The sequence below is a fragment of the Pteropus alecto genome, unplaced genomic scaffold (assembly GCF_000325575.1).
Source record: "Pteropus alecto unplaced genomic scaffold, ASM32557v1 scaffold103, whole genome shotgun sequence".
NCBI lineage: Eukaryota > Metazoa > Chordata > Mammalia > Chiroptera > Pteropodidae > Pteropus > Pteropus alecto.
This window is the reverse complement of record NW_006436288.1, coordinates 7,440,739-7,465,882: the sequence shown is the minus strand read 5'-3', so window position 1 is coordinate 7,465,882 and position 25,144 is coordinate 7,440,739. Positions and strand designations below refer to the sequence as shown.

General features: G+C 33.3%; 1 protein-coding gene and 1 pseudogene across 1 annotated transcript in view; one reads left to right on the top strand and one right to left on the bottom strand.

The window, feature by feature from the left end:
* ETNK1 (ethanolamine kinase 1) overlaps window positions 1-6,386 on the bottom strand; it is a 53,394-nt gene extending 47,008 nt beyond the window's left edge. The window contains exon 1 of the mRNA XM_006912685.3: window positions 5,945-6,386. Within this exon, the coding sequence (XP_006912747.2) occupies window positions 5,945-6,100 (156 nt within the window). The 5' untranslated portion in view covers window positions 6,101-6,386. The remainder of the gene's footprint in view (window positions 1-5,944) is intronic.
* The window catches only part of LOC102888414, a 32,597-nt pseudogene continuing 13,551 nt past the window's right edge, over window positions 6,099-25,144 (top strand).

Here is a 25,144-nt window from a genome sequence, read left to right as displayed (position 1 = left end):
GGGTAATTGAGATATTCTGGGTTGCTAGTAATATTTAATTTCTTTCCCTGGGTTTGGGTTACACAGGTATTTGTTCCACAACAATTTATGTTTATGAATTTTTCTATATGTTTGTTCTATCTCATGATTTTTAAAAGGGTGATAGAAATGTATCTATTTATAACCCATCTGTTATATCAAAGAGTTAAATAACTCCTTATAAGATAAAATCTAAAATATAGCTTGATTCCTTAAGTATAGATCTTCTGTCACTTCCCTATATTTGTCACACTCACACACCCACACACCTCTTAAGCTTCCCTCTTCCCTCACCTACAAGTAATTAACAAGGCCTGCACATATATCTTCTGAAATGTTAAATCCATCCCTTATTTCCATTCCCAAGGCTACTGTTCTAATTAGGGTCCCAGCACCTCTTATCTGGATTAACACAACAGTCTCTCCTAGATAAATGCTTTCTCCAACATATTATACAGAAATATACTTTATCATCTAATTCAGTGCATGCTAACTAAACACAAGCTCCCCCAAACAATACTTACCTTATTACTTGCAAGGCTCTATGATCTATCCTATCACATACCATTTCAACTAATCTGTTTAAAACTGTAGTGATTTCCACCTACTATATTGATTTAGCATCTTATTAGTGTGTGGTAACTACCAGTTTCAAAACCAACGTCCTAAGTGACCGTTTACTCCACAAATAAAAACATTTTCTTCAACCAACGCTGCCTACATTGTAGCCTGCCACTTCTCTAAAAAATACATGATTTAACTCACCTACTCAAAATATTCAATGGCTTCCCATTACAGCCTAGATAATAAAACACCTCCTAATGAGGCACAAAATCTTCATATTTAACCACTCCCTTTCTTAAAAATCACACTTCTTGTTCACACTCCATTCCACCCCAAATATTCAGTCTAGCTTTGGGAAAGTAGTTTTCTTTGCCTAGAAATGCTTCCCCATTCCACTTGATAACTTTCCTTCAAAGCTTAGCTCAGATACCGTCCTTTATGAAGCCTTCTCTCCTACATTCTCCCATACCTACCTTCTGTTAGTTAGTTGTACAAAGTAATACCACTGAAAATTAGCAGCATTATGCCTACTACAAAAAATACATGTCACAACTGCTGAATTTTAGGAGCTCACAATTCTTTCAGATCAAGTTTTCTACTTATAAATGATGGGAAGGGAGTGGAAGGGGAGCGTTAAGAGATGAGAGGAAGCATGCAACACTAAAATATTGCTATATATAATATATATTTCGTTTAATACTCAGGATATTCTATTAGTAGTAAAGTAGTAAAATTAGTATCAGTAGTAAAATTACTATTATTAGTAGTGAAGTAGTAAAATTCAACTATTGTAGCAAAATTCTATTTTCTACTATTCAACTAGTTTCCCACGTAGACCATAATCTCATTTTATAGAGATTTTAAAACATAACAAAGGTTACAAATGGCTGGAATCAGGATTCAAAAACCATCCTCTTTCTACCACATTATGCTGAGACCCCAAAGAGTGGTTAAATGGTTTGCTTCGTCCAAGTCACACAGCTGTTAATAACTGAAAATGAACTAGCATGTTAGGCTCCTGTCTTTTTAGTCACATCTTAATAAAATATATGGGAACCTAACAAACAGTATATACCTCTTAGCCATAGCCAACACTCACTCAAATGTGTTTTTATTATGAAACACTGAAAACAAAGAGAAAAGGAATAGGAAATAGAAAATTGGACTTAACATTGATATTAGTTATGCGGAGTAAAAACTATGATCCCTTATATATACCTAGAAGACTCAAGGTTCCTATAAATACTATATCCTTCTGGTACCCTTAATATACTACTTAAATTTACCTAAGACTTTTCAAAATATTCTATCATAGAAAGTAAGAAACAAACTCATCTTTTTAAAAATGAAAAGGAAAATTATTAAATTAGAACACTAAAGGAAACAATTTCATAGAGCAACTGTATACATTTGGTTTTTTATGTAAAATTAAAAATATCCAATATTAAATATCTATAATAAAATAAAAGGGGTTATAGATTTTTAATAGACTGTTTCAGTAACTATCTCCAGGGGATAGGAAAACTGCTATGTAGCTACACAACCTAACACAAGTAACTAGTTTCCAAGACAGTGTATGTATACTTAAATAAAATGAAGGTTTCCAAACTATGCATTCAAAAACATGCAAAAACTTGGTAGTACAGCAGAATAACATGCTTTTTACACATTCTTGTGTAACCTTTACGTGTGAACAAAATTTGAATGTTAGTTCCAAAAACACCATATTGTGATTATTTTCTTATTTGTACTGCACATGTGACTGGGAATTTCAAAGAACAGACATGTTGTTTGTTTTTTGATTTGGGCATCCACTATTCAGTAGGTACTCGGCAGCAGTAATAACTATCATGAAAGATAGCATTTATTTCGTTCTCACAACCCTTTGAGGCAGAAGCATTTGCATGCATCCATTTTACAGTTAAGGATACTGAGACAGAGGAAAGTTAAGTAACTTGACCAGGATAACAAACCTAGTCAAAAACAAAGCCTGGACTCAAAACCGATCCTATATTTAAACACCATGCCCCTGACCACTATAATATACTATTTAATGAAAAACTAAGTTAATATAAGGTACCATATACAGAAAGTGATCTCATTGCGATCCTATAACAAGAATAAATGTTAGCTTAAGGTCTTTCTACCCTTCCTGTTAAGACTTTCCCAGCATCTATATAGGTCCCAAGTTATAAAAAAAAAATTCACATAGTGACAAGCTAATGAAAAAACACTGTCCAATACTGCAGAAATAGTCAGAGACAACGTACTGGACTATTCCAAACACTGATTCATCAACTTTTTTAAAAGGAGAAACAATCTTAAGTCTTCTGAGAATTATTCTGTTGCCTAATAAATCTCACCTGATTCCTTTTCCCTTTATACAAGGACTATCCAAAGAAATGGAGATAAATCTTCAGCTAAGATAGGGAGTTGTTACATAACAAAGGATATTTCTTAAAGGAAAGTTGAAGTGAATCTCTTTTCTAAAATAATGTCTTATGTGTAAAAACGAATACAAATTTATGTTCAGGAGAACTTAAAATCTTTTTATGGGTCAAAACTTTTCAAGAAATTAATTTTACACAGAAATGCTATCCTGCCTTAATCATAATGTATGAACATAAACTTTTCTTGATCAAAGAACAATAATTCACAAAATGGGTTCTCATTCCAGATCTGCAAGTTCAGTTTCATTAAACATAAAATACATGTTAATAGTCTACAACTAGCTCACTGGATTGCTGCTGGGAAAATGTACATAAAAGTGCTTTATAAGCAAAATATTAAACAGAAAGCAATGCAATTGGTATTGTTGTTTATACTTACTCCAACTACACTCCAAAAGATAAAGCTCACCATTCCTTGTACACTTTATTCTTTTACTCTTGTATAGATATAAAAATCAAATAATTAAATTTGTTAAAACCCTATCTAAAATGAGATATATCGTTGCATGTGTCTAAGTTTTCAGCAAAGACTGGCCTCTATCATTCTGGCTGCATCAGTCTTTTTGCTTGCTTCTAGCTTCCCTGTGTGTTCTGAATAGTTCAGCTGGCAGAAGTAATTGCCAGGTGAAAAACACATGTTACTAGAGTAAGCTTCTAAGGTATGTTTAAAGTATATTTTAAATTACATAAAAATTTTAGAAAAAAGTGAAAAGAATTGGGCTATATATATTACTGATACCGACTGTTTTAACCTTTGTATTATGATACATACTTCCACTTCTGACATATGAGGTGTGATTTTTTTCTTTATACTTCGAAAGAAACAAAAGCAAATTTCGAAAAAAAATTCCCATTGAGATTTACTAAGTAAATCTTGAAGCATCATAAAAGCAGAGTTTGTAATCATCTAAAACGGGGGAACCAAATCTAAGTTGAGATGAACCACCATCAGTTTAGCTTAGTCTTTGTCCCAGCTTCTGGATCAAAAGCTTTGCTTACACATGAAGGGAATGTATTTCTAATAATCATCCTTAGCACGACATAAGTGGTAGAATTTACCTTCACTTACAAATATGTATATTAGAAGTTTAGTTTGTAAGTCCAAAAATCTTAAAGTCAGAAGATGCTACACAGAGGACAAAATTCAATCCCACGTACTTGCCAACAATCAAAAACAGAAAGTTTGATGTTACCATATTTTTGTCTCTTTTTTTATCTATATCCTGATTTTACTTCAGTTTCACCTAAAAAAGAAAAAGTACTTACCTACCTAAATGGTTGTTTGGAGGCTTTAATAAAAAATATATAGAGATAGCTCAGCTAATCCAAACCTGGCACATAGTACCTCAGGATAGCTATTATTACTGTTCCACAGACAAATACAGCAACAAAAACTCCAATTTTCAAAGCTTCAAATTCAAAATCTTTGCTTAAAAAGTAACTGGTCTGCCAGTATCAGAGGCTACCAGGACGTAGAAGGAAGTAGCATGCTTTTAATTAATGTTTAATTTATAACTGACAGAATACAAATCATTTTAATAAAAAAAAAACCTTCTATAATAAGCTACAAATAAGTTAAGAAATAATGAACTAATTTATTAGTGTCAATTTAATTTTCCTTAATTAAAGGAAATATATAATTAATTTTTTTAATTACACATGAAAATCATGTTGGACTCACTATATCCTATATAGTTGGCTAATAAACACTACATTAAAATTTCAAAATTTTTGTCTAACATTGTTTCAAGACATATGGGTCCTTTTAATCTACTCAAAATTCTTCTAGGTAGTAAGATCTAAAAGTAACACTCCAAAAAGCTTGTGTGTCAGAACTGTTCCGGGCCCTAGGGTACTACTATTCATGTTTTATTCATCTTTGCATAGCTACTTAAGCAAAAAACCTAAGATACTATTAATAACGCTGCTGAATAAATATATCAGTCAACAAAACAAGACGAATGATTTGGCTACTTCGAATAATGGTCTTAACGTTATTGCTCAGATTTGAAACAAACACCAAATATCGTAGCCTTTAAAATTACCGACTTTGTTTTGTAATTGCAAAGGGAAAGGAGCTTCATTTTCGTATACAGTTCTTGAAACTCCAGAAGTTAAAAACAAATTCAGTATTCAAAACAAATTTCATGTATATAAATCATAGCTTATCAGAAAATAGAAAACGCCTAGATTCTTAAAAATTTGTTTTCCCAATTGTTCTTATCTATGAATACAGTGGTTCAAGAAAAATATTCGCAAGCCACTGATCATTCTAACATAAGATACTGTTAATTTCACTTATACGACTAAAGAAATTCTCTAATACAGATCCAAATGAAACAATGTTTGTAGTGCTAAGAACACAATTAAGTAATGCACGACCACGGTTATTTGGAATCGACTACTCTCGCCAATCCGAGGATTTCAGAAGGTAAAACGCAGGGTGAGGCATAAATGGAAGTAAACTGCTGGGGGGAGGGGAGGGAAGGGAAAGGAAAAGATCAGAGAGGATTAATTACTGCATTATTTGCGGAAGAAGAGACGGTTGCTTGGGCCGACTAGCGAGGACCCCTTGCAAGGAGGATGAAAAGGGTCCATTTTGCATTTAGAATGGACAGAGTGGGAGGAGGGGCAACTATCAACAGGAATCCTCCGAGTGGAGAATGGGTGCGTCACTTACGTAGCCGCTTCTCGCCAGAAAAAATATGCCCTCAGGACTACCTCAATCAGCAATTGTGAAAAGAAGGGGGAGTGACCTTCCTCGGCTTGACTGATATACAGGATCACTACTTGAAGGACTTGAGAGTCGTACTCGTTGGTTTTCCCCTATTACCGGGGAATAGAGGTATTGTGAGCACCCCCGGGGCGGCGTTAGGGTTGTGAAAGACGCAGGGCTGAGGTGTGGGCGTTACCTGTAGGGTCACCTCCTGAGGATCCCAGTGCGGCCGCAGGTGTTGCAGGAGGCTCAGGGCCCCCTCCCGGCAGCGCTGCTCCTCCTGATCCTGAACCGTGACATCCAGCTTGGGGACCTCCGGGGAGCCGGGCGGGACGTGGATGTAATTGGCCATGGCCCAGACGACAGCAGAGACTACGACGACGACGACCGCTACGGCGACCACGAGAACGGCGGGCGCCGACAGGCTGGTGGATCCTTCCGTCCCGGGGCGCCCTCGTGGGAGGGCTGGGGGCGCTTAGACTGACGGGCGAGCGGTAGGAGAACGGCTGGAGGCGATACTCCTGCCGACCGGAGTCTGGACAGCAGCTGAACTAAGCCAGGGCTTTTCACGGGAAAAATTCCTCTCGCCTGCGTTCGACCGCCGGTGGCCGCAGAGCATGCTGGGACTGGCCTGACGCTGGCGTCACGCGCGGGGCGGGGCCTCCGCCTGCGTCAGAGCTGGGGGCCGACAACCAGCTCCGGGCACAATGGACTTGGCTGCTATGCGCTTGTTTCCTCTGGTATTATCGGACAGTCCACCCTGCGTGCTGCTAGTCTGAAAAATACGGAGCTCCTTCTCCGAATGAGCCTGGGCCCTACCAAGATCCAAAAAGCATTGAAGCTTTAGCTCACCTAATCAGGAGGGTTTGGGGGTCTGAGTTTGAGGTAGAATTGAGCTTTTCTGGGAAGCAGGGACACATCCTGAAATAACCCCTGGATCAGCCTCTGAATTTGGCCTAAATCTGGGCAGGCTGGATTAACAAGGTCGCCTTGGTCTCAGACTTGCTGTGTACTGAGGACTCCATAGTTGGGTTGGCAATTAAATTCCCTTGAGATGTATACTGAGATCATGGTACATAAAGGAACAAATAGTTAAGATATTCGGGTAAGACAACGACATTACTTCGAGATTTATTTTTAAGGTCAGATGTTTGACTATACTGAAAATTATTCAGAGTCGAGAGGGAGGCGGGGAGTATAGTCTGGGATGAAGATGAAAAGGAAGGAAAGGAAAATAGTTTTGAGGTTTAGAGCTAGACTGGCTGGCTGCCCATGGCAGGGTATCCCCTCAGTGGAACTTAAAACTACTACCTTAAAACTTTTAGTGTCAAAGTCATAGCAGCTATTTCTCTTGATAAGGGAATACTGGAAACTGGATAATCCACAAATAATTTATTAAAACCTCGTGATTTTCCTTATGATTGAGGAAAATGGGCTGAGATTTGCCTCTTAATCCATGTCTCTCGTGTAGCATTTAGGACTTTAGTGGATAGGTTTGGTAAATTAAATCACTAATTCAGCTTAATTAACAATCAAAATGTTTAATTACTTTATTAGCGTGAGTACATTGTGATAGTTCAGAAAAAGCTTACCTTTGTAAATCACAAAAATAGCTCACTGTTGATAACAGTAAACTGCATAAACTATAAAAGGGAAAAGAAAATATAGTTTTACAATACAGCATATGTATTTTTTTAAATCATATACAACAAGAAATACTAGATTATGTGTTCTTTCCAATTTGAAGAGCAATATACTTTCACATTTCAGATCGTATCTCTTGTAAATTGTATGTAAACAGTTGACATTTTAAGAATTTTAAAACTTTTGAATTGTAAAATGGTTTAATAGCAAGTTATAAAAAGTTATTTTGGGAACTGAATAGTATATAATTTTAAAGAGGCATCCATTAACAATTAGAAAACAACTATTAACTACCAAAAAATAAAACTAATAAAAGATGTGCAAGACCTTATGGTTGAAATTATATTAAATAAACCATACTTATAAATAAAAGATACTTATAATAAAGATCCGTTTTCACTAAACTAATCACTAAGTATAATGCAATTACAATTAAAATCTCAACAGAGTTTTTCACAGAACTAGTTAAACTGGCATTAAAATTCTTATCAAAACTTAAGATCCAAGAAAAGCTGCTATAAATTTTTGTAGATGAGGGAGCATTGGAGCATAAATTGAGAGAACTTATCCTACCAAGATTTATGATAGTAACAGTTTACGAATGGGCAAATAGACCAGTAGACATAACAAAGACTTCAGAAACTTTGAATATTACAAAGGCGGCATTAAAAACGTGGATGAAAAAGGGGTGCTGTAATAAATCATAAATTCCTAACTGGGCAGGTCATGGTGGGTAGTCACTCCTCAGGCCTATAACTTCTTCAGTGTAAGGTTTTTAACAAATCCTGTATATTGTGCATCTAAGCTCATATACCAGAAGTAATAACCATTCAAAGGTGTAACCACCCTCAAGAGAGCACATAATCTTGTTAACTATAATCTTGTATCCTATAATCCATTCCCTGCCTTGCTTTTTTCCCACTTTCCTATTATCTTTACATTCTCCTCTTAATTTCAAATGCATAAAAGAAAATGCAAAACTATCATTATTTGGAGCATTTGAGCTCTTGCTTCCTAGTAGCTGTCATCAGTTTTGGCTCAAAGAAACTCATAAAAATTCTCTTCAAGTTTGGACATTTCTTATATTGACAAAAATTAGAAAAGCACACGCTAGTCAATAAATGGTACTGGATCAATTGCTATTCATATGGGGATTTTTTTCTATCCCACCTCATTATAAAAATTCTAGAAGATTAAAAAATCTAAATGTTACATGCAAAACTTCAAAAATATATAAGAAATTTCAGTTTTTATCAACTTGATCTATAGCTTCAATGTAATTCCAATCCAAATTCCAGCAAGTTATTTTATGGATATCAACAAACTTATTCTAAAGTTTATATAGAAAGGCAAAAGACCCAGAATAACAGACGTGCTACTTAAGAAGAATAAAGTCAGAAGAGAGAGACATTACCCAACTTGAAGACTTCCTATAAAGCTATAGTAATTGAGATAGTGTAATTTTGGCAAAGAATAGACAAATAAATTAATGAAACAGGATAGAGCCCAGATATAGATTCACACAAATATAGTTAACTGATCTTTGAAAAAGGAACAAAGACAATTCAATAGAGAAAAGGTAATCTTTCCAATAAATGGTGCTGGAACAACTGGATATCCACATACAAAAGAAAAAAAATGAATCTAGACACTTTAACTTACAAGTTAATTTTATAAAGTTAATTTTACAAAATTAAATGGGTTTGGGTTTGGCAATGACTTAGATACAACTCCAAAAGCACAATTCATAAAAGAAAAATTGATGAGTCAGATCTCATTAAAATGAAAAAACTGCTCCGTGAAAAGCGCTGTTAAGAGAATGAAAAGCCAAGCCACAGACTGGGAGAAAATATTTGCAAAACACATATCTGATTTTAAAACATAACTTGTATCCAAAACATACAAAGAACTCTTCTTAAAACTTAACAATGGGAAAACAACTCAGTTTAAAAATGGGCAAAGAATCAGAACAGACACCTCACTAAGAAGCTATACACTTCACAAACAAGCATATGAAAACATTTTCAACGTTATATATCATTAGAGAATTGCTACTTAAAACAACAATGAGATACCACCACACACCTTTAGAAGGGCTAAAATCCAAAATACTGGCAATACCAAACACTGGCAAAGTTGTAGAAAAACAGGAACTCTCATTCATCACTGATAGGATGCAAAATGGTACAACCACTTTAAGAGTCAGTCTGTAAATCTTGTAAAGCTAAATGTAGTCTTACTGTACAATCCAGTAATCATGCTCCTCGATTATGCAAATAAATTGAAAACACATCCGTACAAAAACCTGTACATGAATGTGTAAAATAATTTATTCATAATTGCTAAAACTCAGAAGCAACCAAGATATCCTTCAGTAGTTGAGTAGATTTTTAAAAACTGGTACATTGGTATCATGGACTATTATTCAGCAACAAAAAGAAATGAAGGATCAATCTATGAAAAAAAATGGAGGAAACTTAAATACGTATTGTAAAGTGAAGGCAGTCAATCTGAAAAGGCTACAGCAGACATACTGTATGATTCCAAACATATGACATTCTGGAAAAGGCAAACAATAGAGAAAGATCAGGGCTTCAAGCAGAGGGAAGGAGGAAAGAATAGATAGGCCACAGAGGATTTTTAGAGTAGTGAAACTATTTTGTATGATACTATAATGGATACTTGACATTATGGATTTGTCAAAACCTGCAGAGCTGTACAACACAAAGAGTGAACTCTAATGTAAACTGGGATTTAGTTCATATTTATATTTTTGATTTAGTTCATATTTATATTTTTGACAGTCAGCATACTGCCTTACTGTAGTAGTTACTCAATAAATATAAATGAATGAATGGAAAAAATATATATATATAGGAAAATATAGGATCAGAGCTCTGTGATTGCAAGTTAAGGAAGTAGTTCTTAAATAAGATTCATAAAGCACACACCATGAAGGAAAAGGACTGATAAACTTGAAAACGTTAAAATGTAAAACTCATGATGTTAAATGACAAGACATAAAGAGAGAAAACATAATTGCAATGTATATTATCAAAAAAGGATTAATATTCAGAATATCACTAATCAGTAAGAAAGCCAAACCACCCAACAGAAAAATGGGCATAGAATATCAATTTTCAGAAAAGGCATTCCAAACAGCTAATAAGCTTATGAAAATAAGGCAATGCAAATTACAACAATGAGATACCATTTCATATCCACTAGTTTGGAAAAAAGTTTGAATTCCGATAATGCCAAGTGTACATTACTAGAAGGAAAGTATATTTATTTAAAAAAAAAAAACCTTTGGAGAACATTATTGCAATATTTAATAAAGCCGAAGATAGGCATTCTTTACTACCCACCAATTTCAATTCCAAATATATACAAAAATGCCACACATGTACACAAGAAAATGTGTATAAGAATGTACATTGCAATATTGTTCATAATAGCTAAAAACTGGCAATAATCCAGTTGTTTTTCAATAGGGTAATGATTAAATAGGTAGATAGGAATAGCCTACAACAGAATAAAAATGGCAGATGGAATATATGCACCTACTTATGCATATATTCAGGAGACAACAATGGCCCTAAAAGTCAGAAATCTGGGGACCAACAGATTCTCTGGTTAGTTTGCAAACAGTTAACTTCTGTCTCTTCTGTCTCCACATGTTTTTATCTATATTCTGCTTCTAATTTCCTTGTGATTTCTTCTTACTAGTTTATCTCTGTGTGTCTCTTTATCATTCAGATCTTACCCAAAAGTTGTTCCCACAGAGTCCTTTTTAGTGCTCCTTTATCACAACAACCAGTTTTATTTTATATATATCACTTACCACTATGTGTTGTAGCTGCCAGCCCCTGAAAGACACATGGACCACCAGAAATCAGTGAGTTATAGAAAACATGCTCTTTATTCAGCCAGCTGGGTCTGCCAGGGGTACGCAGACCCCAAATTAAGCAGCCCCGAAATGTAGAGGTACAAGGTTTTTAAGCCTTAAATCCCATTCCTCATTCTGTCTTAAACACAAAGGTCTATTTTTCTCTTATTCACTACCTGTCAACCCACAGGTCGGTTGTGCAAGCAGGGGTACAGAAGCAGAAAGCTTATTGTTAGAATGTTATGTTCCCATGGGTGATAGCCTATGTTCCTATGGGCGATAGCCTATGTTCTCATGAGCATAATTTTCCAGCAGTAATTTTCCAGCCAGCGCATATGTAAGTTATCTCAAAATCACTGTATTTACTTTCTTAGTGTCTATCTTTTGTACTACAGTGTTAGCCCCAGGGGAGAAAAGCCACAGTCTATCTTGTCTATTGTCACATGTCCACTGCCTAGAATAGTGCTAGAACATAAAAAGTGTTCAATAAATAAATGCTTAAGCCCACCTAGCTCCTGAAACACTGCCAGTCTCATATAGGAATAGCTCTCAGTCAGGGTTTGCATGTACTGATCACCGTGGAGTACAATAAGTCCTCACTCAACATCTACAGTTTCTTGGAAACTATGACTGTAAGCAAAGTATAAGGAAACCAATTTTCCCATTTAAACAAGAGTTAAGTTCCTACAGCGTATTTCCAATCACAAAAACATCACCAAACTTCTAAATAAAGACCAAAAACACTTGTACTCTTAAGCACCAAAATACATATGAGCTATACACACATTTAGGAAAAGATTAATAAAAACAGGATAATTCTTTTCCAACTTCCTCATTCCAGTTCAGAGTCACAGGTGGCTGGAGCCAATCCCCAGCAGCTTGGGGTACAAAACAGGAGCTAACTCTGGACAGGACACACTCCCATCACAGGGTGCACTCACATACACACTCATACTCACTCACATTGAGACAATTCAGACACTCCAGTTCACCTCATGTGCACATCTTTGGGACATGGGAGGAAACCAGAGTACCCAGAGAAAACCCATGCAGACATGGGGAGAAAGTGCAAACTCCACACAGAGAGTGGCCCCAGCAGGAAATCTATTTTTTTCTCATCAACATTATACAAAACAATGTTGAATGAAATGATGTTATTTGAGAACCTACTGTAGTCTGATTATGCTAAACTGTTCTACCTGACCACTTCCTAAACCACAAGCCAGCACATTAATTATCTTTGGCTTCAGAACAAATCCTTAGCTACAGGACATCATTAAAACTGGCCAGCATCTTGCATCATCTCTAGAAGATATAAGATGGTTATGAAGATATAACATCAATATAAAGTGTTCAATACATTTTAGTACCCTTCCTGTATTTAGCATGACATCGAGGCCCTTCAATATCTGAAATGACCTGTCTCCTATCTCTGCGTCTTGAAATCCCACACATTCTTCAGAGCTTAACTCTCTAGCAATTGTCTTCATTGAGCTTATCTGGATTTTCCTAGTCCAAATTTACTTCCCCCTTTTATACATCTGGTAGAACACCTAACAAATTCTGCCTTGTGCTAACTTCATTGTGGATATAGGTCATAAAGATTGTGTCACACATAAAAGACTAGTAAAATGTTTATAACTTGTTATGTAATGAATATTTTGTATGAGAGAATGAAAGGCTCACTGAATATAAATCCAGAGGTCATAAATATTTAATTACAGTGGAGTTAACATTAGATACTAGAGTAATAATATAAAAAAAATTACAGGAAAAACTATTCTATGAGATGAGATTATGTGGGCATGTCTAATAGCTAGATAATCCACCATGCTGAAAACATATTTAAAATGAAATCACTCTCCTACGCCCAACAGAATCAGTGTTAGTTAATGTCATTGTAAACTGAAAATTCAGAAATCCAAACATCTGTGATACCTGACATTCAAGTTCAGTCATGTTCTGGTAACCAAAGCTAACTCCATTATAATTGAATTATACTCCTCCCCAGAAAAAGAAAAAAGAAGAGCCTCTAAGTGCTTAGATTCTCAGAGATGCTACATAAAAATGGGGCTGCATCTGTTCTGCACTTAGGCTAACTTTAAGATAGCCTAAGGGAGCTGGCCATCTATAAAACTACTGCCATGACTACATTAAACATCTAGGAAAGGCTGTGCTATTTATAAGTGTGCTTAGTTATAAGGTTTAATAAATATTTAAGTCTGTAAAACAGGTCTATTGGTGCTTGTTCTAGCTTGCCTCTTTTTCATAATCCTAGAATCAAATTATAACTCTTTTCACATAATAGATTAACTACTCAAGAGTAAGGATTCTATCACTTTCCTCTCTGTATCCTCCATGGTCTCAAGAAAGAATTTGTAAATTATAATTATGGATTTAATTGAACAGAAAACTACGTCAAACAACCTTTAATTTTAACTATCTAAAATATGTAAGGTAAAAAACTTTTTAAAGATCCTTATATGAATAATGAAAGGGATGCACCTTACCAAATGTTGAATCATATCAAAAACCATAAACTATGAGGCTGGCACAGGAATTAAACAGAACAAATTAAAGAGAAAAATCCAAGTTTGTATAGGTATTTAGTATGTAGTAAAGGTAATATTTTAAATCAGTGAGGAAAAGCAGATTAATTTTAAAAATAATACTGAGATCCTATTTTCATACAATTTGATAAAGCTGATTTAACAGTCCTCATTATTGTTATATAAGTGGTATTAATTAAAAGTTTACAAGTGCCGATCAATATTTCATCTAAGTTTTATATAAAGCAGTGCCAAAAAAATTCACTAAGGTGAAAAAACTAATATTTAGCTTACTTAAATCCTGTGTTTTTTAAAAAAAATCTGTTTTTCTAGGACTTAGCTGGTAACTGACATTTAATAGGCACTTAATAATTATTTATTATACGATAAAATGGATGACAAGTAAAATATGTTTTACGGTATAGTTTAAAATAATTTTTTCAGACTCGTAAAGTATACTAAATAACTACTCTATATTGTTTTACTACCATTCCAACTTTTACCCAAATGCACCTAATTACTTTAACAATAATTTCTAAGTTAAATGTTTAATATCTCTATTCTTATATGTATTTGGTCCTTCATAATTAACATTTGAAATAATATTTTGATATTTGGAAGTAAGGATTTCAGAGCAATTGTGTTTGCACACAAACTACAAAGAGCTAATGCCTACTACCTGTGTACCTAACATAGGAAAAACACACATCAAGTAAGGGCCACTTTCTCCAGGTTCAGATTCTACTTTATCTTGCTCCAACGGATGCAATTTTGCTTTCTAGCTCTTTAAAGCATATTATACAGAGGCTGGAGAGGTAATGAAGGGGATTAAAAGGATTTGAGCTTTTTAGTTAGACAATCCTGCTGTAGAATTTGAGCAATTTAATCTCTTTTAATCTCGTTTCCTCATTTGTAAAACAGTGATAATAACAGAAATGCCAAGATGTAAGAAGATGGTTATCAAGTCTTCAGAATAATGCCTGGTCCAGGCATAATATCTTTTGAAGCCTTATTATTAAATTTTTATGACTTAAATGAAATGATACATTACAATTAGCTATTATTAAATGAGATGGTGCCATTATTTTAAGATAGAAGCTAAAAGACTTGCTTAACTTAACCTTGGGAAATTGTTCCAATTTAAACTTGAGTGCATTAAAGGGATTTCAAAATCCAGAACTGAATTATGGCTTGGGGTTCTAGACGCCTAACCTAAGGATGCTTCTCTCTTCTTTCCTCTGGATAGGTTTATCAGAGGCTAAAGGAGAATATTCTAGGGGGACAATAAGGAGAATACCAAGGACCTATTTTCTCTGGTCCTTTGTACTCCACTAGGTCTGCTCATGTTACTCTCCTTTTCTTCTCGTTGTATATTCTAAAGCTGCCCTGAGTAACATGACCCGAAAGACAGCACAACAGCAAGGAACGAAGAGTGATATAGCGACTGGCGGCTCGGTGACACTGTCTGCAAATCACCTGCAGAGCAAATTTGAGGAGATCGACCTTTATTTTGGAGGATTTATGGATATGAAAACTCTGAAGACTGCTAAAGAGTTCAGTGAAATACTGTTTGTTTGTTTGTTTGTTTGTTTGTTTGTTTTAAATGAAGATGGGCAGAATGTAGCCTTATTAATTGTGAACTGATGAGATAAACCAGCATGTGTAGGTAACCACGAGATAACAGATTATCAAGCAATCTAGTGATAACCATCCAGAAGAGCTTAAAGTACAGCAAGGAGAAATCCTGAAGGCTTGAAAAGGACAAAGCCTACTGTACTAATTAATTAACATTTATGACAGTGTCAGTCCATTAGTGATAATGAGGAAACATTGAATTTCATGTATTTGGACTTTGGTAAGATGTGATTCTTTCTTCTTGTAAACACAATAGGACCATATGGTCTAGAATCCAGTATTACAGAGAGAAAATTGACAGGATATCTTATCCAAATCGTTAAAAGTACCATGGCTACCAAAATGTGCCAAATAGAATTACTTAAGGATCATTCTAAGGAATTTTTATCATACTTACATGTGACAAAGATGAGACATTTAACAAAAACCAGCAGGAGTTTTACTCATTCTTACAGCTCTTGAATTATTGCTTAGAAATGGTAATAACCAAACCAAGGTACACCTTCTTAACCCAAAATCATATGTCAGAAACAAACACATAAGAGATGGCCAATACACAGACCTTCAGATGGGAAAAAAACAAAAGTTGGGTGGGAAAGAAAAGGGAGAGAGGCAGAGTGGTAAAAAAAAAAAAAAAATCCAAATAATATAAACTATTCTAAATAGTCATAAAAGAAATGTAAATTTTATGTATTTATAGACACAAATTGATTCTTTTAATGTAAATTATATTTTGAGTTGATCATAAAATGATAAATGTTCAAACAGGACACATATTAAATCATAAAAAATAAAAATTATTAACCCAAGGTTGAAATAGGGGCCCAACATTAAGAAGAAAACAGACATTCTTCTAATAAAACTGAGTCAAAAAGGAAATTAAAATTATGTGAACAATATTTGGGAAATAACTGATGTGAAAACAATATATGAAGATGGGCTGCTGCTAAATCTGAACTTATAATTATAATTTTGTACATATATACGTGTTTTACATAGCTTATATCATATTGTATATCAGGTTTATATAATGATTTTTCCATTAATATTATGTCATATGCATTTCCTCATGTCGTTAAAATTCCTGGTAAGCATAATTTTCATGGCTGCATACTATTCCACCATAAAATGTGCCATAATTTATATTATTTGTTTACTTTTTTATTGTGATAAAAAAATGCATAATATGAAATCTAGCTTCTTGATAAATCTCTGTACAGCAGATCTCTACAAGTTTTACATTTTGCATGACCTAAACTAAACTCTATACTTATTTCCCCCGATCCTCCACCAGCACCTGTCAACCACCATTCTACTTGCTGTTTCTGTGAGCTTCACTACTTTAGATACCTCATAAGTGGAATCATTCAGTATTTGTCTTTCTATGACTGAATTGTTTCACTTAGCATGTCTTCAAGTTTTATCTGTGTTGTAGCATATGACAGAATTTCCTCTTTTTAAGTTTGACTAATATTCCATTGTTCATATATACTACATTTTCTTTGTCCATTCATCCATTTAGGTTGTTTCCATTTCTTGGCTATAGTGATTAATGCTGCAATGAACATTGGGGTGCAAATACCTGTATGAAATCCTGTTTTGAATAAATACCTAGAAGTGGAATTGCTGGATAACATGGTAGTTCTACTTTTAATTTTTTAAGGAACCTGCATACCATTTTCCAATGGTGCACAAGGGTTACAACTTCTCCACATCCTCGGCAACATGTTATTTTGTTATTTTTTTGATAATGACCATCTTAAGTGTGAAGTAATATCTCACTGTAGTTTTGATTACATTTTCTTGATGCTTAGTGATGATGAGCATCATTTAAACACCTATTGGTCATTTGTATGACTTCTTTGGAGAAATGTCTATTTAAGTCCTTAGCTCATTTTAAAATTGGATTATTTGGGAGTTTTTCTGTTGAGTTGTAGGAGTTCCTTACATATTTTGGATATTAACTGTTTTTCAAATTTGCAAATATTTTCTCTCATTCCATAGGTTGCCTTTTCACTTTGTTGATTGAAAGAGCTGAACAGATGCCTCTTAGTCTGATATAGTCCCACTTGTCTATTTTTGCTTTGTTGTCTATGCCTTTGGTGCCCTGCCCAAAAATTTAATGCCAAGTAGAATGCTTTGAAGGTTTCCCCTTAAGTTTTCTTCCAGGAATTTTATAGTTTCAGGTCTTATGCTTAAGTCTTTAATGCATTTTGAGTTGATTTTTGTGTTGGTATAAGATAAGGATCCAATTTCATTCTTTTGCATATGTATGGTCCAGTTATCTCATCACTGTTCATTGAAGAGACTATCCTTCCTCATTGTATACAGTCTTGGCATCCCTGTCTAATATCATTTCCAGTATATATGTGTGGGTTTACTTCTGGGTTTTCTATTCTGTCCTACTGATATATATGTCTGTCTTTATGCCAGCACTATACTCTTTTGATTACTGCAGCTTTGTAACATCTTTAAAGTCAGGAAGTGTGAGGCCTCTAGCTTTATTCTTCTTTCTCAAGATTGTTTTCACTGTCCAGGGTCATTTATGGTTCCATATGAATTTTCAGATGATTTTTTCTATTTTCGCAAAAATGTCAGTCTCTTTTTTTTTTGCAAATAACTTGAATTTCTCAAGTCTAAGAGGAATGACTATATCTTCCTAAATGACACAAATGAAATGTGGTTAAAGTCTATGCTGTTTTGCGTAACATTTTCTCACTTCAGTAAACCTGTGTCAAAAGATTTTTAAATTATTTTTTATTGAAGTATAGTTAAAAAATGAAATTATAAGATAATTAAAGTATAAAACATGATGACTCAATATAGCCATTGATATCTTGATAGGGATTGAACCAAATCTGTAGTTTGTTTTGTGTAGTATGAATATTTTAACAATATTCATTCTTCCAATTCATGAATACAGACATCCTTTGGTTTATTCATATCTAATTTCTTTCAGCAATTGCCATAATTTATTGAATCATTCTATTTTAAGTAGGTTTTTAGTTTGTCCCTATTTTTCTCTATTATCTTTGTGCATGAGTCTTTACTTTCATTTCTGATTACTTCCTATGGTAGAGTCCAAAAATAGAATTACTGTGTCAAAGGCTATAATTATATATATAACTGTATATAAGATTTGATTAATGATAACATAATGCTTTCCCAAAAGTCTATTTCAAACTACATTTCTGTAAGCTAATGTGTGTGCCCATTTGCACTGAACTTTGACTATAATGAGTAAGAAGAAACCTTTAATGTTTAACCCATGGAGATTTGGAGGACTGTATGTTAGCTTCAGTAAAATCAAGTCTATCCTGAATGCTAGTTGTGATTTAAATCGTTTCAGATTGTAACACCAAAGTGATTAAGGTTTAGGAGGCTTTTATATGGCTTTTGAAACTTCATGGCATAAGATAAAACTTAAATGTGAGTCAAAAGCTTTGTATGGAGAGGCAACAGAAATTTTATAATGATTTAAAATGCCTTTTGGATCTTTGAAATAGAACCCCAATTAAGAGAATTTTTGTGAAGCAGATAAAATGAAATTAGCTATGTCAAATATCACCAAGTGTTAAATTCTGCTATGTAACTGGTAGTGATAATTTACATGGGAAATGTTCCTTTGAATCCCACTTGAAATTCTAGAGCCTAAGTAAGGATGATTCTGATCATTATGGGATAGATAACGTAACTTAATTGTTAATTATAGGCCCTATACCAAAATTCTTAAGTCTCAAAGTCTTCAAAAAACAAAAGTTCTTTTTGACATTTGCCACAGACTAAATGGGTAACAAATTCAGATCTGAACTTATAGTCCTTATTTATCGCGCTTTGTGTGAACTTATATTTAAATCAGATATATTCACTTCTTTGTTTATAAGGAGGTTCCCAGACTCTGATGAAAATGTTATATAAAATTTGCCATATGCTCTCATTTACCTTCCTGAAGTCTGAAAAATTTTGAGTTCTAAAATATATGAAAATTCTTGGGTTTCTGATAAGGGGTTCAGATTTGTAATTGTTAAGATTTTTATGCCAGACTAGTCTAAGTGCTTTATTTATTTTAACTTAACTCATCTCACAAAACTTATGAGAACAGTACAGAGGTTATTTCCATTTTACTGATGAGGACAGTGACACACAGAAAAATGAAATAACTTGCAAAGCTAATAAGGGATAGCACCTAGATTCATATCATGGCTTCAATCAGACAGCTGGACAAGCTTAGCAGGATTTTGAATGAGATCTCATGACTTACTTTCTTAGCAGGTAGGTAAAATCAGGCTAGTTTAATGACTATTCGGTTTTCTCATTGTAAAATGAAAATAATGTTACTAACTTAGAAGCAATTTAGATGTTACATCAATAAAAATAAAATATCTGTTTGGATTACCTAGGACCATATTTATACCTTTTAAAAAATATATCCAAACGAAATCCATTTTTTTCTTTTGCTATGGTTTGATCTATATAACAGTGTCTGACAATAGGTAATCAATAGATATTTCTTGAATAAACGATGTTGTAAATTTATAAAGAGTCAGCCACATGTCTCAAATTGTGAAATCTTGTTTTTGCATCCATGTGAAATATATATCACTGAAAGTCTTAGTTGATAATGGCAGATAATAAAAATGTTAATGGGTTCATTGACTTCCTGTAAACAAACAGTAGAGTCCACAGTCCATATTTCATTAGAGTTATACTGAAAAAGATATCACTCTATATCACTTTATCTGGCAATATGTCTGACGAAGAGTAAAAAATTAGAACTTCCCTTCTCATGTCTAGTCTCTGGATAACAAGGAGAAGGGGTGCAGTTGAATGAACAGAAGTGAGTCAAACTAGGCTGAATTTTAAATAACTGAATATGATTGGAAAGTTCTAGGATTTGACTGGGATATCATTGAGATGAGTCAGGGGGATTTTATAGAAGAGTTGAAATCATTTAGAAAAATATAAGCTTTATGTTTATACTATTTTGAAGAGAGCCTGTTTATTAAACTACTCATGTATATTTTTCTGAGCTCTGAAAAACTTTGAGAGACCTTAAAGATTTTAAGAACTCATAAGATACTTTAGAAGAAAATAATTTATGGCACATGTGAATCACCTGATGTTAACATTAGTAACAAATAATGTGCCAAAACTGACACATTATTTGTTTCACTTAATTTTATCATGCTAAAAATATCACTTGTGAATTGTGATTAATGATTTATAATCAAAACAATAGAACACCTGAAGTATGTCCCTCCTTCAATTTGTGCTTGGAAAGAAAAACTCCTACTCATATCTCAAGAGCAGTGCAGATCAACAAAATGAAAGACAACTTACAGAATAGAAGAAAGTATTTGCAAACTATATATCTGATAAGAAATTAATAACCAATATATGTAAGAAATTCATACAACTCAATAGCAAACAAACAAGCCAAATAATCTGGCGAAAAAATGGCAAAGGACCTGAATAGACACTTTCCCAAAGAAGATAAAGGGCCAACACGTATAAGAAATGATATTCAACATCATTAATCAGGGAAATGCAAAGCAAAACCACAATAAGATATCACCTCTCATCTGTTAGAATGGTGTCATCAAAAAGACAAGATGCTAGTGAGGATATGGATGTCATCAAAAAGACAAGTGCTAGTGAGGATATGGAGAAAATGGAACATTGTACACTGTTGGTGGGAATATAAATTAATACAACCACATGGAAACCAGTATGGAGGTTCTTCAAATTTTAAAAATAAAATAGCCATGTGATCCAGTAATCTCACTTCTGGGTATATGTGTAAAAAAAAAGAAAAGAAAAGAAAATCAAATCGTCATCTTGAAGAGGTAGAGATAAGTCCCCCACCCTTACCCCTCCCCGTTCACTGTAGCCTTATTTATAAGACATAGAAACAACCTAAATATCCACTGAAGGATGCATGGGTAAAGAAAATATGTTATATAGAATATAAAATATATAGAATATTATCCCACCATAACAAAGAAGGAAATCCTACCATTTGTGACAACATGGATGAACCTGGAGGGCATTATGCTAAATGAAATAAGCCAGACAGAGAAAGACAAATATTGTATGATCTTACTTACAAATGGAATCTAAAAAAAACTAAACAAAACTCATACTTGTAGAAACAGAGAGCAAATTGGTCCTTGTAGGGGTAAGGAATGACTGAAGGTAGTCAAAGGGTGTACAAATTTCCAGTTATAAGATGAATAAATTCTGAGAATCTAATGTACAGCATGGTGATTACAGTTAGCAATACTGTATTCTATATTTGAAAGTTTCTGAGAGTAAATCTTGAAAGTTCTTATAACCGCCCCCCCCACCAAAAAAGGTAACTTGTTAGGTTGATAGATGTGTTAACCAACCTTGCATATGTTAACTAACCTCATTTTACAATATATATGTATATCATTTTGTGCACCTTAAACTTATATAATGTTATATGTCAGTCGTATCTCAATAAAGCTGGAAAAAAAGAAAAGAAAAAGTTTTGGAACTAGATAGAGGTGGTGGTTGCATAACATTGTAAATATATTAAATGCCACTGAATAGTTCAGTTTTCAATGGTTGCTTTTATGTTATGTCAATTTTATGTCAATTAAAAAAAAAAGAAAGAGACCAGAACAAATGTCACCATTAGTAAAGTTATAAATAATATACCTCCATATAATTTTGTTACAATTATCTGTTTATGCTTCTTTTTCTCTAACTGGATGTATGTTCTTTAAGGATAAGAACTACATTTTATTTATTTATTTATTTTGTATCCCCTACCTAGCACAGTACCCGACACATAGTAGTCATTTAAGAAGAAATGTTCAAGTTAATTACTGAATTAAATAAGTCACATATATTTCTCATCATTGGAAAATTAAACTTAAGTTTTGGATAACTAGCACATTTTGAAAAAATCACTGATGTTCCTGAGCATGAAGTACTAACTGAATGTGCTAGGTTATTGAGACCTTTTTTCATCAGTTTACAGAGCTTTACCTAACAGAGCTGATAATTGACTCTATTGCTCACAAAATTGCTGATGCTAACATAGCTGTTAAACTTATGAAAAGCAACTAAATTGTGTTGGCTTTTTAAAGATCACTCTGTTTACTTCAGGCTGTGACAAATATATTACTGTGAAGTCAATGAACATTTTTAAGACTTCTTAATTTCCCAATAACGTGATAGTGAACTACATGGTGGAATATGAGCTAAGGCTTGCAATTCTACACGAGTGTTTAATTTCCTCAAGTAACTCATTAACTACCTGTATTATAAATATAAAGTACATAATGATTCTGGAATGACCAAATAGACTAATAAAAGTTTTTTGGAAGCGGGAAATCCTTCACACTTTTATGCTGTTAGAGTACTCTACTATTTGTGAGTTGTCTTTATTCATTGTGATATTCTCTCAAGTTTTTCCTTTGTGTAACAATTCCAACTCCAAATGTGGTGCAGTTAGGTTTATAAAATCTTCATTCGAACTTCGTGTTGGAATTCATTCCCCATAACTATGGAACTTTCAACTTCATATACATTCAAATACGTGTGTAAAAATATTCTTCAAAGAAATAAACATAGTGATATAGTGATGAATTAAAAAACATTCTATTAGAAAACATAAAATTAGATGATGAAAATTAAAAATATATATCAGTAATTTAATTAAGTGTAAATAAACTAAATATTCTAATTAAAAGACAATTTTGTTAGTCTGGCTAAAAAACAAAATAGAAAAAAATCTAACTGTATTATGTTTCCAAGTAACACATGTTAAAATTAAAAGGGATCTATTTATCATCTATCTATCTATCTATCTATCTATCTATCTATCTATCTATCTATCTACCTATCTATCATCTATCTATCATCATCATCTATCATCTATCATCATCTATCATCTATCTCAGGCAAATATGAACAAAATGGAAGTGCAAGCAGTTATTTTAACATCAGATAATGCAGACTTTTGGGCCAAAATTATTTGTTAGATATACTACATAAAAGATATAATTCACAAACAAACATACACCAAAATTAAACCTGCATTTATTTATTTGTGTAGACTAAAATATATGATGCAAAAAATGATATAACCACAAGAAGAAATATTCCATTCCATCATTATGTTGGGACATTTTAAAATTCACATAGTATGACTTGCCTCATCATATTTTCTAAGAGATGATTGATCCTGGTCTAGTATATCCTTTATCAGCTTCATTTTGGGCTATTTTAATACGTTCATCTAGATGAGTTGAACGATTAAACATTTTAAGGATAAATATTAAAAATGGTATTTTAACTAGAAGCAGTATATTTAGGTACATTCAAGTACTTTTCCTAAGGTTCCAAGTTCAGAAGAGAGGTCTGGGCTAGAGATATGATAATGGGAGTCATAAATTGTCTTTGATGCCAATAGCATGGATGAGATTTCCTTGGGACAAAGTATAGAGTGAGAAGAAATACATGTAAATTTACTTAATGCCGATCTTTAGTGACTAAATAGCAATGCTTGAGCCTACAATGAAATTTAAAGGAATGACCGTAAATAAATAAAAAGAGGAATATCAGGAGAGTGTGTTAACATGAAAGCCAAGAAGGAGAGAGTTATTTTATAATGTGTTATTTGTAATATTGTTTATTACATATGTGATAGTCAAGATATAATTGAGCAGATTATAAATTTTTATCAGTGTCTAGGATGAGTCATTCTGAGAATCTCTTTCTGATCTTAGTGATTGACTAAAACTCAAAGTTGCAACCTATATATTATTGTTGTAATAAAATGTATCACATGCTTTTAATTTAAAAAAAAACCCATTCTATTAAAAAGCAAATTTGTTCAGATTCTTATATGTGATGGTATACATATAAGAATTTAACTAAAGTAATATTGGTATTATATGGTTATTTCTTAGGTTTACAAGTTTGACTACAGGTATCTTCTGGTCTGTTGGCTTGGATAAAGTATCTAATGTAAACATAAAATTTCCTCAAATAAAGATGAAATACTTTCAGAAGTGGTATTAAGTGAAAACCCAGCTTAGTAACAATCTAGACACTTATGTCTGTCTTATTCATTTTTTGTTTCCTGGCCACAAATAAAATGCCAAACCCAAACTAATTTTATAATTTAAGTGTATTTAAACTGAACCGCAATTAAAGAAATTTCTTTCTTTTTGATACATAACTATGTTTTCCACACATAGATGAGTCGTACCTTAATCAATGAAAGTAGTAAGTTACATTGAACTGAGTTTAAATCAAATCTTCACAGGATTGCTATTAATTTATAATAACATTAAAATAAAAACCAAAGAATAATACTCTTTTAATGAATTATAGATAAATATACCCCAAAATCTAGGCTGAATATATCTGTGCCTCCTGGGAGCTAAAGTAATATGTTAGTTATTAATATACAGATAACAATTATTGAACATTACTCTATGCCAGCCAGTGTCCTATACATTTTATGAATATCAATAATTTTTACAAATATTCTTATGAAAGAGTATTTGTACATAACTCTCTTCAAAGAAAGAAAAATTTTTTTACTAAAACTTAGTGATATTAGACAACTGAGTCTATTTCTAAAGGATATTTCCAATGTAACAATTATTTTCAGTTGTAGTTTTACAAATAATATATA